General features: G+C 52.8%; 1 protein-coding gene across 2 annotated transcripts; it reads right to left on the bottom strand.

Moving 5' to 3' along the window:
* Positions 1–4,130: 4,130 nt before the first annotated feature.
* Positions 4,131–10,605, bottom strand: ATP6V0E2 (ATPase H+ transporting V0 subunit e2). Of its 2 annotated transcripts, XR_012921049.1 has the most exons (5): positions 10,402–10,605; positions 8,931–8,978; positions 6,996–7,087; positions 5,892–6,011; positions 4,131–5,507 (listed from the first exon to the last, which is right to left on the bottom strand). XR_012921049.1 is itself a non-coding variant. In XM_076006712.1 (4 exons), exons 1-3 carry the CDS (start codon positions 10,503–10,505, stop codon positions 5,918–5,920), a joined length of 246 nt encoding a protein of 81 aa, XP_075862827.1. In that variant the 5' UTR covers positions 10,506–10,604; the 3' UTR covers positions 4,131–5,507; positions 5,892–5,917. The 2 variants fall into 2 exon arrangements, 1 of the variants encoding a protein (XP_075862827.1); XM_076006712.1 differs by lacking the exon at positions 6,996–7,087 and having other exon boundaries at positions 10,402–10,604.
* Between the last annotated feature and the right edge of the window lie 4,334 nt (positions 10,606–14,939).

The raw sequence follows: 14,939 nt of genomic DNA, 5'->3' as shown, positions 1-14,939 counted from the left end.
CGTTAGCACAAGGACCTGTGGGATCTGGTTTCACATGTGAAGTCTAGAGTCCCATCGGTGAGGTGCTAATCCAGCAGGGTGTGGTGTGGGGCCCGGAAGCTGCATTTTCAAGCATTCCAGGTTATTGTTCCACACGGAGAAACGGCACTGCAGGCTGAGTCTGCGGCGTGACCCTAAAGCCCCGGCCTCCAGCCCCGCGTGGGCCTGCCTGCGTGGGCCCCGCGGGAAAGCTTGCCCAAGTCTGGTCTGGCTCCATCCGGCACTCTGTCGTAACAGCCCGGGCTTTGGTCCCAGTATTCTAAGGGTTGTTTTGTTTTGAGGGATTCTTTCTTTAAAAGTTATTTTTTTTTTAAATCGACAAATAAAAATCGTATGTATTTTATGGTATACACGAGATGTTTTGAAATATGTGGAATGGCTAAATCCAGCTAATTAACATGTGTATCACCTGACACACTTTTCATTTTTTTGTGGTGAGAACACTTAAAATCTACTCTCATACACTTCAAGTGTACATTACACATTGTCATTAACTAAGTTGCCATGTTAATATACTAGATCTATGAACTTGTTCCTCTTGTCTAACTGAAATTTTGTATCCTTTAACCAACATCTCCCCAGTGAGAAATTCTCTTTGATCTTTGTAAACCTGGAGTGTGGCCCGAATTCACACAGGACTTTGGTCATCTGCCCTCACTTTTCTGGTGTTACAAGTCAAGCAGAACTGTGGTAGCTGCCAACTTGCTTGATTCCCAGAAACCCCAAGATTTATAAACAGGCAAGGAGATTATTTGGCTCCTCACATTTCCAGAATTATCAATGATCCTATTTCTGTTCAAAGCAACCCAAATTAATCGAGCACTATGCTTTGGGGGCTGCGGCAGGGAGAGGTGACCCTGTGGCCAGCAGGAATAGCACCTCCCTCTCGCCTCTCCCCACTGGGAATCTAGGATGACAGGAGTCCCTGTTATAGATAGGAATGTGCCAGATCTCTCAGGGATGTTGAAGTAGGAAAAAGTCACAGAAGATTGTTTGGGAAGCCTGGGATCAGAGGGGTGCAACGTTGGCAGGTTACCTCCACTTTGTCACTTGGTTTCCCAAGCAGTGCCTGGCACCTAGTAACTGCTCAATAAACGTTAGCCATTGATACTACTAAATATCCTTGAAGGACATTTCATCCAGGCAATGATTTTGTCAGGAGAATTATTGCTCCTCCATGCTCAAAGCTATTGCCCTAGGACTACTCTCTAACATTGGCACCGTATGTTCCCATCGGTGTTGCTTAAATTGGACTTGGGCTCTCTGGAGGCTTCAATCCTGCATGCAGACTCTGCCCTCTGTCGGCCACACGCTGCGTGCAGCTTCCTCGGCTACCTTTGCTTCTCTCAGTGGGCTTTGTGTTCTGTCCCAGGGTGGTCTCCAAGGCCGCCTCCCACTCTGCCACTTGGTAAGGTTCAGGGGTACCCTACTCCCAGGCACTGCCCGTTTGTAGAAATCTTTTGCTCTGTGCAGGTTCTCTGAGCCCCTGTATCAGAGGCTGCCATTTACTGATGTGCCTCCCACATCGGGGGAGGGGGGTCTTGCTTGAAACTGGGCACTATAAAAGAAGTCTCGGTACCTAACGACGTCCAAACCCCTGCACCAAGAGACGGGACCTGCACCAAGAGACTGGACCAACCCCAGCATGGCTTCTGGAAGCCCAGGGCTGCATTCCTGGGACCACCTGGTCCCCCTTTGACTTCCTGTCTGAAACAGTTCAAGGCTGTCAAAAAAATTTACTGTTTATTCTCGCCAACACCTGACGATAGCCTGTGACCACCTCCCCCCATTTATTAGAGCATTTACTAGAAAAGGCTTAGAATTTTAAACCATTTGAGATACATATGTATGTCTCTCCTACAACTCACGAGTGCCTTTCTCAAGAACCCGAAGGCCAGTCCTTTGAAAGATCATCATCAGAAGGATCAGGTCTGTCTCCCTGTCTGTGGGGGAAAAGAACCCTAACCTCCACCCCTGCCAGCCGGCGACACTGCCGGCCTGCTCACATCAACACTGGCCAGCCCTTCGCCATTTCTCACTTCCCTGATCCAACCTGGGCCCCCGATTTCCCCTCCCTGACCCCCGACTACAGTCCCCTCCACACACATCGGAGTGGAGTGCAGCTCTCCTCCCTACTCAGTAGTTACTGAGTGCAATCTGTCTTCACAGCTTTATTGTCCAGCTTTGTTTATCTCTGACAAATCCCGCTCACCCTGCAGGTTCCCGCCTCTGATAGGAACACTGTCCTCGCCGGGCGGGTGGGAGACCAGCCCCTGCGAAGGGTGGAGTGACCTGGACTCCTGGCTGCCTCCTCTTGGCCTGAGCACTGCACAGGAGGAAAGGCAAAGGCCACCTGCTTGGGAAGGCGCTGCCGGCCCTGTGCAGTCCTGAGGCTGCCCGGAGAGCAGGACGCAGCTTCCCCGCACCCCTCCCAGGACAGAGGCTGCTGCCCGGGCGGCTCAGTGGGAACTCAGTGACAGACACACACCCGGGAGTGTCTAAAGACACCAACAATCCAACATCGTGAAAGCCAAGAACCCAGAGAACAGAGACCAAGCTGGAGAAGCAACTCTTTGTGATCCACCCACCCTACTCCCGACCCCTGACCCCAACCATGGGCCAACAGGGATCTTTGGCATCCCAGACCTGAGGCCCCAGTGGTGGGCATGCAGCAGGCTGGGCCTGGCTTCAGAGTCACAGTGGCAGGAGCAGGAAGAACGGTCCCCAGGCCCAGGCCTGACCCACAGGGACCTGGGTGAAGGCTTCCAGACAGTCCCTCCTTTCTTTCCCTCCTAGAGTTCTTTCATCTCTCTAGGTCTGGCTTCAGAGGGCCATGGGATCCTCTCCCACCCCACCTGATGCCACTGTTTCACTTTCAGCCCACTGCAGTCTGGTGTCACCACCTGTCACCAAAGCTGCCAGCTGACCTTGACTTCTTGGGGTGGAGGGCGATTGGGGTCTGTGATACCCTGGACCATTCTCTCCCCTTGATCCACTCTTCCTCTGGACTTATACTCACCTGGATCTCCTCCGGCCTGCTGACACCTCCCCGCAGCTTCCATGGGTCTGACTCAGTCTGTCTACCCGATAAACGCTGGGACTCCTCGGGGCCCTATTCCGGGCTTTACTCACTCTGAACCCCTCCAGTAGCCCACTCCTCAGATCTCAGTTATCTTATGCTGACAGCTCTCACTGGGGCAACCCACCCACCTGACCACTCACTGGACATCTCCACAGGGAAGCCCCGACACGCCCAACTCAGCAGGGAACAAAGGAATCCCCACGTGGCCACAGCCCCTCCCCAGGCTCCTGCTGTGCTCTGGCCACAAGCTGGGTTCATGCCTGCAGCTCCAGCCGGGTCCCCTCCTTCTCCCCCAAGGCAACACGCCTCCACCTAGGTCCCCAACAACAGCCTGCCCCAATCTCCCTTCCCGTTGTGCAGCCTGCAGAGACAGCTCTAGAAATCAAATTGGCTTAGGTCACGCCCCCCCCCTTTAAACCCTTTGGAGGCGCCCATTGCCCTTCGGATCAATCCAAGCTCTTCAGCCGCTTCCAGGTTCTCAGGGGTCTCGTTCCCCACTAGGTGTCTTCCCTAGGGAAACTCCCCCCACTCTCCTGCCCCCAGGGAACTTCTTTCAGCTCTTCCCTAGAGCTAGTCCTGCTGTTGGGGTGCCTGGTCCCCCCTGTGGTTCCTGCTGCCCACTCCCCACCGCCCCACACAGGACAGTGAGCAGCCAGATCCTGGCCCTCGGAAGATGAGGACACGCGGGGCCCCGCTCTGCTGCACAGCCCGGAGCCTGCACGCCGCCATGTGGGGCACAGATGAGAGGCGGGCAAAGCTGCGCTTGAACAGGCCTCGGTCTTCCTCCTCCCCCTGCCGGGCCTGGGCTGGGGCTGAGTCCGGGCAGATCAGCAGGGCCCGTCCGCCCTCCAGGTCGCAGGGAAATGTCGTCCTTAGCATCTGTGTCCCCGAACTGCAGCTCCAAGAGCAGCAGCTGCCTGCGCCCTTCCTGCTCCCTACACCCCCCACGGAAGTGGGAATTGGGTCCGGGAGGGGGCAGCCGGCTAGGGTTTGTCACCACACACTGTGCTCTCCACCACCATCATTTATCAGACATGAGTCAGGTGCTCAGTACACGTCACACGAGACAGCCTCACTCACGGGAAGGCCCCAAGGTTGGGAGGGGAAGCAAGTGTGAACGGGGTCGTGGGACCCAGAACCAAGACATCTGGGCGGGACACGCGGCATGCTACCGCTGTGCCAGAACACTGCCTGCTGAATGGGAAGGCAGGCCAAAAAGTAGCCAACAAATAAGCGAGGCTGGTTTCTCTTCCCTGAGAGGCAGTGAGGACAGGGCACCAGCTGGGGGCCAGACAAGCTGGGTGAGTGCTGACCCCTCCATGCTGGGAGCTCGGCGAGTGTCTCATGTCTGAGCTCTCTCTCCTCGAGGACTGAGGGCCAGGCGGGGGGTCCCCAGGGTCTGTCTTCTGTGCCCCACCGTCCCCGGCACAGAGCCAGGCGCAATCGGGGCAGAGGCCTGAGCACACGGTGCCATTCCCCTCACCCCAGCTCCCACACTCAGACCTGCTGTGAGAGGTTCCGAAGCCGAAATCTGCCCTGCCCCCAGCCCAGGGAGCCAGAAGCCAGGCCTCCTGGGGCAGCCGCTGTCCTCAGATGCTCAGCTGGGAGGGAGGGGCCCTATCTACACATGGAGGCCCAGGTTGGGGTGGGGAGGGAAGGTGAACAGAATATTCTGAGACACAACTTTCCCAGCAAGCCAACTTAAGTGACTTTATAACTAACTACAAAGAATGCCAAACACTGAGGTTTCAATCTTGACCCAAATAACGTTGTTGCTTTTTTAAATGTGAATGTTTCTCCTTTACTTCAGTATTTTCAGAAATTTCACATCTACATGTGTTGGAAAATTAAAGAATAATTCCATTCCATGCCAGAGCTCGAGAAGGCCTTGGGCATGACAGGACAGAGCTCCTCCTTCTCACAGCAGGGTGGTGGCAGAGCTGGTGGCCGGCACCCGACCCCCCGCCTGGCTCGCAGCACCCTGGGCTGGATGCTCCTTTCTCTACAAGGACGCGTGCCCTCCCCTGGGCCGGCCTGAGTCCCGGCTTCTGCCCTATTTGTAAAAGAAAGATCCCACCTGCATCAGCTCCTCAGCCAGGACCCACTTAGGAGGAAGGGAAAGCTGGAGAGCAGTGGGAATGTCAGAGGATATCCCTGGCCCTAGCCCAGCTCTGCACTCAGGGCTCTCCGAGGCCCGGGGCTGGCTGGGAAGGCGGTACTTCCTAGAACAGGCGGGCCCTGGAGCTGTGGGTCCAGGGTGCCAGCAGGACGGAGCTGGGATGAGGAGGACCCGGACACAGCTATGGGGGGAAGGAGGGAGGGAGGGACAGTCAGGCCAGGGACACCAGGGACAGTCGGGCCAGGGTCATCCAGAGAGCTGGGGCACCTGAAAAGCACAACACATCAAAGGGTTACTGCCTTGCTGTGGAGACTCTGTCCCCACCGTCCTTTCCCTGACAGCCTCCTCATCCCTGCCCCTGCGCTGGTCACTCGGCTTACCCTCACCTCCCTCTGTCCACTCAGAACACATCCTGTGTCACCTGCCACCCCCCTGTGGCCTAGCAACCCCACATGAGCCATGCCCGGACGTGCCTTGGGAGGAAGCACCGTGAGGATGAGGTGGGGCTGTGGTCCCCATCTCATCCCTGGTGGCCAGGACAGTGCCAGGCAGGCAGGGAGTCAGTGCTCAGACCCCCCGCTTTTATCTTTGCCTCTCCCTTCCTCCCCACCCACAGGGGCCCAGGCCCCACATGCCCTGTCCTCCCAGTACCTGGGGCCAGCAGCGGTGGCGGCGGGTCATTCCCACAGGAAACGCACGTACCAGATGGTCTCATTCTTCAGCTGGGGCCCGAACAGGGGGTTCAGCTGAGCCAGGATGGCAATGAGCCAGCTGCCAGGGACAGCAAAGAGAGGGTGAGCCCAGGCACAGAAGGGATCCCGCCCTAGGCCCCAGGGGGAGGCCTTAGTCACACTCTTTTCTTCTCTCCTAGGATGGGTGCAACTGACCCAGCAGATAGCAGGACTCGTGTTCTCAGGAGTGAAGAAGGATCACGTGGAACCACCTACACTCCAGCAGGCACCAGGGCTCAGTCTGGCGCTTGCGGGTTTCTGTTCTGGTTTGATCTGATTTTCAGAATGTCTGTAAGATCCCAGACTGGGGGCTGCCAGCTGTCCCTTTAGACATCTCTAGTCTAGGTTCCCTAGTCACCAGGCTCCAGGGGCAGAACAGGGTGGGCCTGATGGGAGGCACGTTAGAATCACCTCCTTCTAGGAGCCAGGGGAAGGCACTAGCCCAGGCTGGGAGGAGCTGAGGAGCAGGGGGCCTCCTGCCCACCCGTGTCCTTCAGGTAGCTTCCCGGGGACCTCACTGGGAGCTGGCATCAGCTGCTGGTCGTCTGGGTGACTGTCTGGCCCTGTCATCCATGACAAACCTTCCAACCTCATTTGCCACAGGAGGAGGTCCCCAAAGACTGAAAGTGTCTGACTTGGGGCACCTCATGTGACCAGACCAACACTGCTTTGTCTGTTTTTGCAGGGAGGATCCATCTCTTTCCCCTCTCTCTCCCCAACAGCAGCCAGTGGGGGGCCTGACACCCAGAAAGCCGTCAGGAATCCTTACCTGCTTGACATCAGTGTTATCTCCAAGTTTGTGTTTTGTAAATATAATTTCTAGGCATGACATTTGCTTCAAATGGCCCTACCTTTCTGCCTGAATGCATTGAATTTGCAGCCTGTTTTCCGTCTCCCATGTGTTGATTCTGTATTTGCAATTATCCCACATCTTGTGTAGGCCCCGCCTCCCCCACCCTCCCAGCCCCCATCCTTTATGTCCTAGTCTCTGAGCCATCAGATGCGAGCCCCTCCGAGGCCCTACCTGGGGCAGATGAGGACACTCTGTCAAGCCCTGAAGGACTGAGAAACAGCTTTAGAGAATGGGCCTTAGAGATGTTCTGTCCAAGGAGAATTCTGAAAAAACCACATGTCCCCATGTATTTAAGTTAACATCTAATTATTATTTTTAACAAGATTTATTTTTTGTTAGTAAGAAGTAGGAAATAGTAAATATTACATAAAATAGGCCAGGTGTGATAACTCGCACCTGTAATCCCAGTATTTTGCTTGAGGCTGAGATCAAAACCACATGGGCACCATGGTGAGGCCCCTGTCTCTACAAAAAAATAATTAGCCAGGGTGGTGGCGCATGCCTGTAGTTCCAGCTACTCAGGAGGCTGAGGCAGGAGGATCGCTTGAGCCCAGGTTGCAGTGAGCTATGGTCACGCCACTGCACTCCAGCCTGGGCAACAGAGAGAGACCCTGTCTCAAAAAAAAAAAAAAAATAGTAAAGCAGCCAAGTTCCTATAGCTAGGATGACAGAGCAAGACCCTATCTCAAAAGAAAAAAAAAAGGTGGTTTCACCCTTTGTATTTTAAAAAATGTTGCAGTCCTGGGAAATATTCCAGTTGCCTTTAAAACAATCTGTTACTTTTTTTTTTTTTAAGAGATGGGATCTAGGCCGGGCTTGGTGGCTCACGCCTGTAATCCTAGCACTCTGGGATGCCAAGGCGGGAGGATCGTTCAAGGTCAGAAGTTCAAAACCAGCCTGAGCAAGAGTGAGACCCCCATCTCTATTAAAAATAGAAAGAAATTAATTGAACAACTAAATATATATAGAAAAAATGAGCCGGGCATGGTGGCGCACACCTGTAGTCCCAGCTACTCGGGAGGCTGAGGCAGAGGATTGCTTGAACCAGGAAATGTGAGGTTGCTGTCAGCTAGGCTGATGCCACAGCACTCTAGCCCAGGCAACAGAGTGAGACTCTGTGTCAAAATAAAAAATTAAGAGATGAGGTCTAGCTATGTTGCCCAGGCTAGATTTGAACTCCTGGGCTCAAGTGATCCTCCTGCATTGCTGGGAATACAGGCATGAGCCCTTGCACCCAGCAGAATCTGTTGTCTTTTAAAGAAATCAGAATCTCATCACTTTACTTGTCCTGTTTTGATTGTTCTGGATTCTGAATACCCAATAACAGACTAATGTGGATTGATTAACCATGAGAGAGTCCTCCCCCGAAACTAGAACTTGAACTTACCTCTTCCTTGGCAGGCAGGCAGGATGATCTAAACATGAGCCATGTAACCCAGCAGGATTGGGATGGATGGGGGGGAGCCTTTTTTTAATTTATTTTTTTGTAAAAAGGGAATGGCTATTGTGAATGGCAGTTTTAGAAAGAGACTATATGGTCACTGAGGACCTGGGAATTGATTCCCTCACATTGTCCAAGTACTTGAATGCCTTGGAATGTTTTTCTATATCCCCAGGTACCTTTCCCAAGTTTGAGGACTACTGTTCTCCCCTAGTGGTTCTAAGCTGACTGTATTCCAGCCACCTGGGGGCACTCATTCAAAATACAAATTCCCAAGTGCAGACTTTCAGAGTTGTGATTCAGTGGGTGTAGGGTATGGCCCGAAAGCTGGATTTGAACAATCTCTTCAAGTAACTGATGCCCAGGCAAGCACAGGCAGCACCGAGCTGGGCCAACTCATTCCCTGCACAGGTGAGAAAACCGCGGCCCACGGGTGTTACACAGGTAACACGTACATGGCAGAGCCAGAAGTAGAGCCTGGAGTTCCTGACTTCTGGGTCCTGCTTTCTTTGCCATTCCAGGCTGCCTCCACTCCTGTGTTTTATGCATTCAGCCTTTCAAGAAGTGTTCACTACCAGGACAGAGGGCAGAGCAGGTTAGCGTAAGAAGGAAGAAGGGAGGAGAAAGGAACCGGCTGGTTTTGAGCTGGGGAGAGCGGTACTTACAAGAGGTAACAGCAGACAGCGGTGGCCACCAGCATGGTGATGATTACCCTGCAACAGAGGAGGACACAGGTCAGGACAGGTGGAACCAGCACCCTCAGAAGGCCTTGCCAGGGCCAGAGAAAGGACCCCTGCTGTCAGCTCTTTTCCCACTGGCCTTCCTGATGCCACCTGGGCACAGGAGGCTGAGGTCTACTCAGTGTAAGAATAGCAAGATGGAAAATAACTTAAAGTGCCACCTTATGGAAAGGCCAACCTTAACCATATCCAAGTTACGTTACAAATTCTTCCCTTCATCTCCCTTCCCCATCACCCAGTATTTCTCCATCTTAACGCAGACATGCTGGGGAAGGGCACTGCACAGAGCTGCATTTTTGGCAACCCCCCAGGGAGTGGCCCGTGGAATTCAAACTTCATCAGGCAAGGGGGAGGAAAACAATAGACCAAAAGACAGGGTAAGAAGCAAGGAGACCAGAAGCCATTTCTCAAGCTGAGCGAGCTGTTATAAAGAGAGAAGGGACTAACTACTTTGTGTCCACTCAAAGAAGACTGGAGACAGACGCTTAAAATGCAGCAGGAGACATTTCAGTTAGACTGAAGAAAGAACTCACCAAGATTTGCAGGAGAGGTGAGACACTAAAACGGTTCACAAAGTGCAGCTGTGGGATCCTTAGCCCTGCATATCTTTAAAGAACAACGCAACACCCCTATGTCCAAGCAGACTCCAGGCGAAGCCAAACCTATTCCAAACCAGGGCCTATGACCTCTCATCTAAAGCACTTCAAGTTGGTGCTGGAGAAAGTAGCACTTGATCCCTCTTTCAACACTACTAAGCAGCTTGAGCCAGTCCTGGCTGGGCACTGGGTAGACCATAGAGAATAAGACAATCTCTGACCTCTAGGAACTTGTAGTTAAGGGAAGAGAGTATTTACAACTAAAGACAATGTGCAACAGAAGCTGGTGAACATGCAGACATCTGCTAGGGAACCTTCCAAAAATAATATCAGCTAAAATTACCCAATACATGCAAAGTGTCACGCATTGGTAAGTGTTTTAAATGCACTATCTCGGATAATGCCCACAGCAGCCTTCTAAGGCAGGGTCGTCATCATCCCCATTTTACAGAAGAAGAAACTGAGGCTTGACATTTGCTCCAATCACGCAGCTGGCAAGAAGTGGAGAGATCGCATCAGTGCCCATCCGTGCCCTTTACTGGCTGCGGGACGGGTGACACTTAATCATCTCCAATGTCACTTTACCCTTCACCTCTGCATCTGTGCTTTCACCCCAACCTCCTGCCTGTCCCCTGGCTAAACGCCGCCCAGGTGCAGAAACCTCGGAGCAGGCGTCAGGGCGCCTGGCGCCCCCGGCGCGGGCGCTCTCTGCAGAGCAGGAAGCCGCAGCCCCAGGGTGGAGGGGCGAGCCCGGCGAGGGGGCCGGGGAGGGGTCGGCAGGGCCTGCGCTCGTCCCTTACCCGCGGTTGGGTCCCTTCGGCACGAACCAGGGCCCGGCGATGCCGATGAGGCCCCAGAACGTGGTGAAGATGATGACCGGGAGGGCGAAGGAGTGCGCTGTCATGGCCGGGCGCGGGATGCCCGGGTGGGATGCAGGACCGAGCTGCAGACACACCAGGTGCGCTGATCCCCGTCCAAGCAGTGGGATCCGAGCATGCGCAACAGGACGCGCGACGCCGATGCGCCGCCAGGGGCGATCCGCGCATGCGCATGCGTCTCTTGAACCGGCTGCCGCGCGTCACTCATGGGTCCCTAGGAAGCCGGGCTCCCATATTCCAGGCATCAATTTATAGCACATCCACAGGGGCTTTGGGATTAGATCCCTGACTCCTTGCATAAATAGCTGCAGTTTGCTGAAATATAAAATGCAGATGGCAATTCTTACAAGGTTGCTGCAGGATTAAGTGAAAGAAGCACGTATACGGAAAGCAGCTAGCGCAATAAAGCTGGATAGTTTCTTCCATCAGGGCTGGAAGAGACCTCAAAGTCTGGTTTCCTCCTTGGGCTTTTCTTTTTCTTTCTTTTCTCTTTTCTTCTCTTCTCCTTCCCTCCCTCCCTCCTTCCTTCCTTCTTTCCTTTCCTTTTTCTTTCCTTTTTCTTTCTTTCTTTTCTTTTCTTTTTTTTTTTTTGAGACAGAGTCTCGCTTTGTTGTCCAGGCTAGAGTGAGTGCCGTGGCGTCAGCCTAGCTCACAGCAACCTCAAACTCCTGGGCTGGAGAGATCCTACTGCCTCAGCTTCCCGAGTAGCTGGGACTACAGGCATGCGCCACCATGCCCGGCTAATTTTTTTATATACATATCAGTTGGCCAATTAATTTCTTTCTATTTATAGTAGAGACGGGGTCTCGCTCTTGCTCAGGCTGGTTTTGAACTCCTGACCTTGAGCAATCCGCCCGCCTCAGCCTCCCAGAGAGCTAGGATTACAGGCCTCCCAGAGAGCTAGGATTACAGGCCTCCCAGAGAGCTAGGATTACAGGCGTGAGCCACCACGCCCGGCCCTCTTTTCCCTTCCCTCCCCTCCCCTCCCCTCCCCTATCCTTCCCTTCTTCTCTTTCTTTCTTTTTTTTCCACCTCAGCCTCCCAAAATGCTGGGATTACGGGCATGAGCCCTTGTGCTGGCCCCATGGAAAAAAATCCCTTTTTCCATGGAGATCAATATTCTCTATCTTCTGTAGAGATCCCTTCTTTTGTAGGGATCAGTGGCTTCCGGAGGCACCTCTAGCAGCAAGGTGCTGCCCCCAGCAGCCTGCCGCATATATTCCCGGCTTCGATGGTTTCGTGACTTGGGACTGGGTGCAATCCTTACGTGATGCCAAAGGAAGATGTACCTGTCCCCGCACCGACCCCTGCCAGCCCTGTGTCTTCACAGCTGTTTCCCCAAAGCAGGAACTGGTCACTAAAGACCAGAGAGCCTCTCCCTGCTCTCCAGTTGAGACCTCTTTACCCGTCCTTTCAATGCTCATGCAAGTTGGATGGGGGAGATACACAAAGATGTCAGGTATAAAATACCACCCTAGCCTTCTAGGAGTTGTTAAGTTGGGTGAGGAGTGATACATTCTGGTAAAACCATAATGCTGGCCAGACTGGCCTAAAAGCCCTGTGATCAATAGCCAACGCCCATTATGAGAATTCAGAGGATGGAGAAATCAGGGAAGGCTCCCTAGAGGAGGTGAGATTTTAGCTGGATTGTAAAGAATGGTTAGGATTCTCATGGAGTATGCACTGTTGAGAACAGTGGCTCAGGATAAGGGTGCGCTCAGTACCCATGGGATACTGTAAAACAGGATGGTCCATACAGTCTTTCAAAAAATCACCACTAGGCCAGGCGAAGTGGCTCATTCCTGTAATACTAGCCCTCTGGGAGGCTGAGGTAGGAGGATCGCTCAAGGTCAGGAGTTCAAAACCAGCCTGAGCAAGAGCAAGACTCCGTCTCTACTAAAAATAGAAAGAACTTAACTGGCCAACTAAAAATATATATAGAAAAAATTAGCCGGGCATGGTGGCGCATGCCTGTAGGCCCAGCTACTCGGGAGGCCGAGGCAGGATTGCTTGAGCACAGGAGTATGTGGTTGCTGTGAGCTGGGCTGATGCCACGGCACTCTAGCCTGAGCAACAGAGACTCTGTCTTAAAAAACAAACAAACAAACAAACAAACAAAATCACCACTAAAGTTCATCTCTCTGTAAGCTCAAAAAAGATCTACTTCCCCAGATATTGTGAAGAAAAAAACATTCTCTGTATAAAAACTGTATAGTGAAACATATCTCCTTCTTTGCCTCAGCTTTGGCTAGAACCAAGGAAGTGCTCAGTCTAAACGGCCAGCTCATTTTAGGTGCCTGTAGCTTCTACTTTCTTTCCTCAAATGGTCTGATGTTTCATTTCTGTCCTAATTTGCATTTGATTGCTACTGTCATCTATTTGGCACCTTTGTAATAGTCTGAGGTCCATCAAGGAATCAAAGCCATGAACTGGCTCCTGCTCCAGCCACTGAAGCCTCATCTGGGCCCACAAGCTCCAGCTGTTCCTTGGACGGTGGCCTGATGAAGTGGGCGCCTCTGGGCTGGTGCTCCATTTCCAGGGGTGAACTGTTTACGTGATGAAACGGCTCCCCGAAATATAGTTCCACAGTACCACGTACTCATTTCATTGAACTCTGTTTTTAGCTGAAAGGGATCTTACAGGCTGTATCAAGTAATCCATTCACATTACAGGTGATAAAACTGAGGCCCAGGGAATTAAGTATTAGTAACTTGCCTAAGTCCTCGTGGTGCATGGGTGAGAGAACCAGAACCCAAAGGCTTTCTGCCAAGGGGACCTCGGACAGCCTGGGAAGACCTCCCTGGGGATGTGGGAGGGGCTGTTCTTTCGGGTGTGCAACCAAAAGCAGAGACAGTCTCTCCTGGATGCCAAAAAGGCTATGCGTGGCCCAGAACTGAGAAACACTTGCAAACTCATACTGCCCACAGGCCCTTTCCTGCCCGGAGGGTAGTCAGTGCTTCCACCCCCAACTGATGTTTATCCCCCCCCCAGCCACAACACTGCAGAGCCCTGCTGTTGTAGTGAATGCCAGAGGCTTCAGCCAGAAGCACATCCACACAGGGCCCCTGGCACTATCCTGACTGTAGCAAAAGGTTCAAAATCTGTGGGTGCACAGGTGAGCAGTGGCCGTGCAGGTGCCGAGTGCTGCAAGCACTGCAGTCAGAGGCGGCACCTGCAGAGCCATCAGAGCAGGGGCCGGGCCACATGAGAAGCCCACCTTTCGCTGGTACAGGAAAGGCTTCCAGGATGCAAGGATCATACTGACCCGAGAGAAGACCCACAGACAAGGCCCTGCCTAAGCGTCCTGAGCAACGGGGGCTGGGTATCTCGAGGGGCAGCCCACTCAGAAATGCCTGGTAACTGCTCTTGGATGTCACGAGCACTCTTGGGAAACAGAAAGGCAGGGCTACAACACCTCCCAGGGCCTTAGCGTACTTCTCTCCTTTCATCTCCAACCAGCGTGATGGAAGAGGCTACCCCAGGAGCTGCCTCCCTGACTGTCTACCCTGCTAGGAAAAAGCAGCACCCAACCTGAGAGTGGAGGCTGCTGGCATCATGCGGCCCGCAGTGAAATCCATCTGCTGCAAGGCAACCCCAGCAAGGGGGTCAGGGAGACTCTGCCTCCACCCTTACTGAGGGTCAAGCCCAGGTCTTTGCTGGATGGAAGCCAGTTCAGGGAGTTCTGACTACTGATTTCCGAGTCCTAAGCCTAAAGCAATGTTACCTATGCCCCTGCTTCAGTGGGTTTTTTTAATGTCTTTTTAAGAAAAGACACACACTCATGTAAGACTGAGTCTCCTCAGCCAAAGAGATCCAGTTGCACCCTGAGTCTCTGCCAATTTGCTGTGGTCCTGTCGGAGTGAGGCCGCCCCAAGGATGCGGAGGCATTGGGCTTGCTGAGCTGGCTCCAGAAGGGATCCTAAGAGCTGGGCCTTAAGGAGCTCTGTGGAGTGACGGGTCTGACACAGCTTTTACTACTGGTGGAAATATATGCTTTTTCCTTGAAAGTCTGGCTTTTTTATTCCCAGCAAACCAAATGAAGATAATGTTAAGTGAAGGCACTTTGTAAACTTTGAAGTGCTAAATAAAAGTGAGGGCCAAGCATGGTGGCTCACGCCTGTAATCCTGTGGGAGGCCAAGGCAGGAGAATTGCTTGAGGCTAGGAGTTTGAGACCAGCCTGGGCAACACAGACAGAACCTCATCTCTACAGAAAATTTTAAAACGTAGCTGAGCGTGGTGGCACTATAGTCCTAGCTATTCAGGAAGCTGAGGCAGGAGGATTGCTAGAGCCTGGGAGTTCGAGGTTGCAGTGAGCTATGATCGTGCCACTGCACTCCAGCCTAGGTGACAGAGCAAGACCCTGTCTCAAAAAAATAACAAAAAAAGTAAGGCAGTGAAGTAGTTATTTACAACTCTGACCAAACAATCTTACCTTCTAACTCTCACTGGTGAAACAAAT

Source organism: Microcebus murinus, chromosome 9 (genome assembly GCF_040939455.1).
Source record: "Microcebus murinus isolate Inina chromosome 9, M.murinus_Inina_mat1.0, whole genome shotgun sequence".
Lineage (NCBI taxonomy): Eukaryota > Metazoa > Chordata > Mammalia > Primates > Cheirogaleidae > Microcebus > Microcebus murinus.
This window is presented reverse-complemented; position numbering and strand designations above follow the sequence as displayed.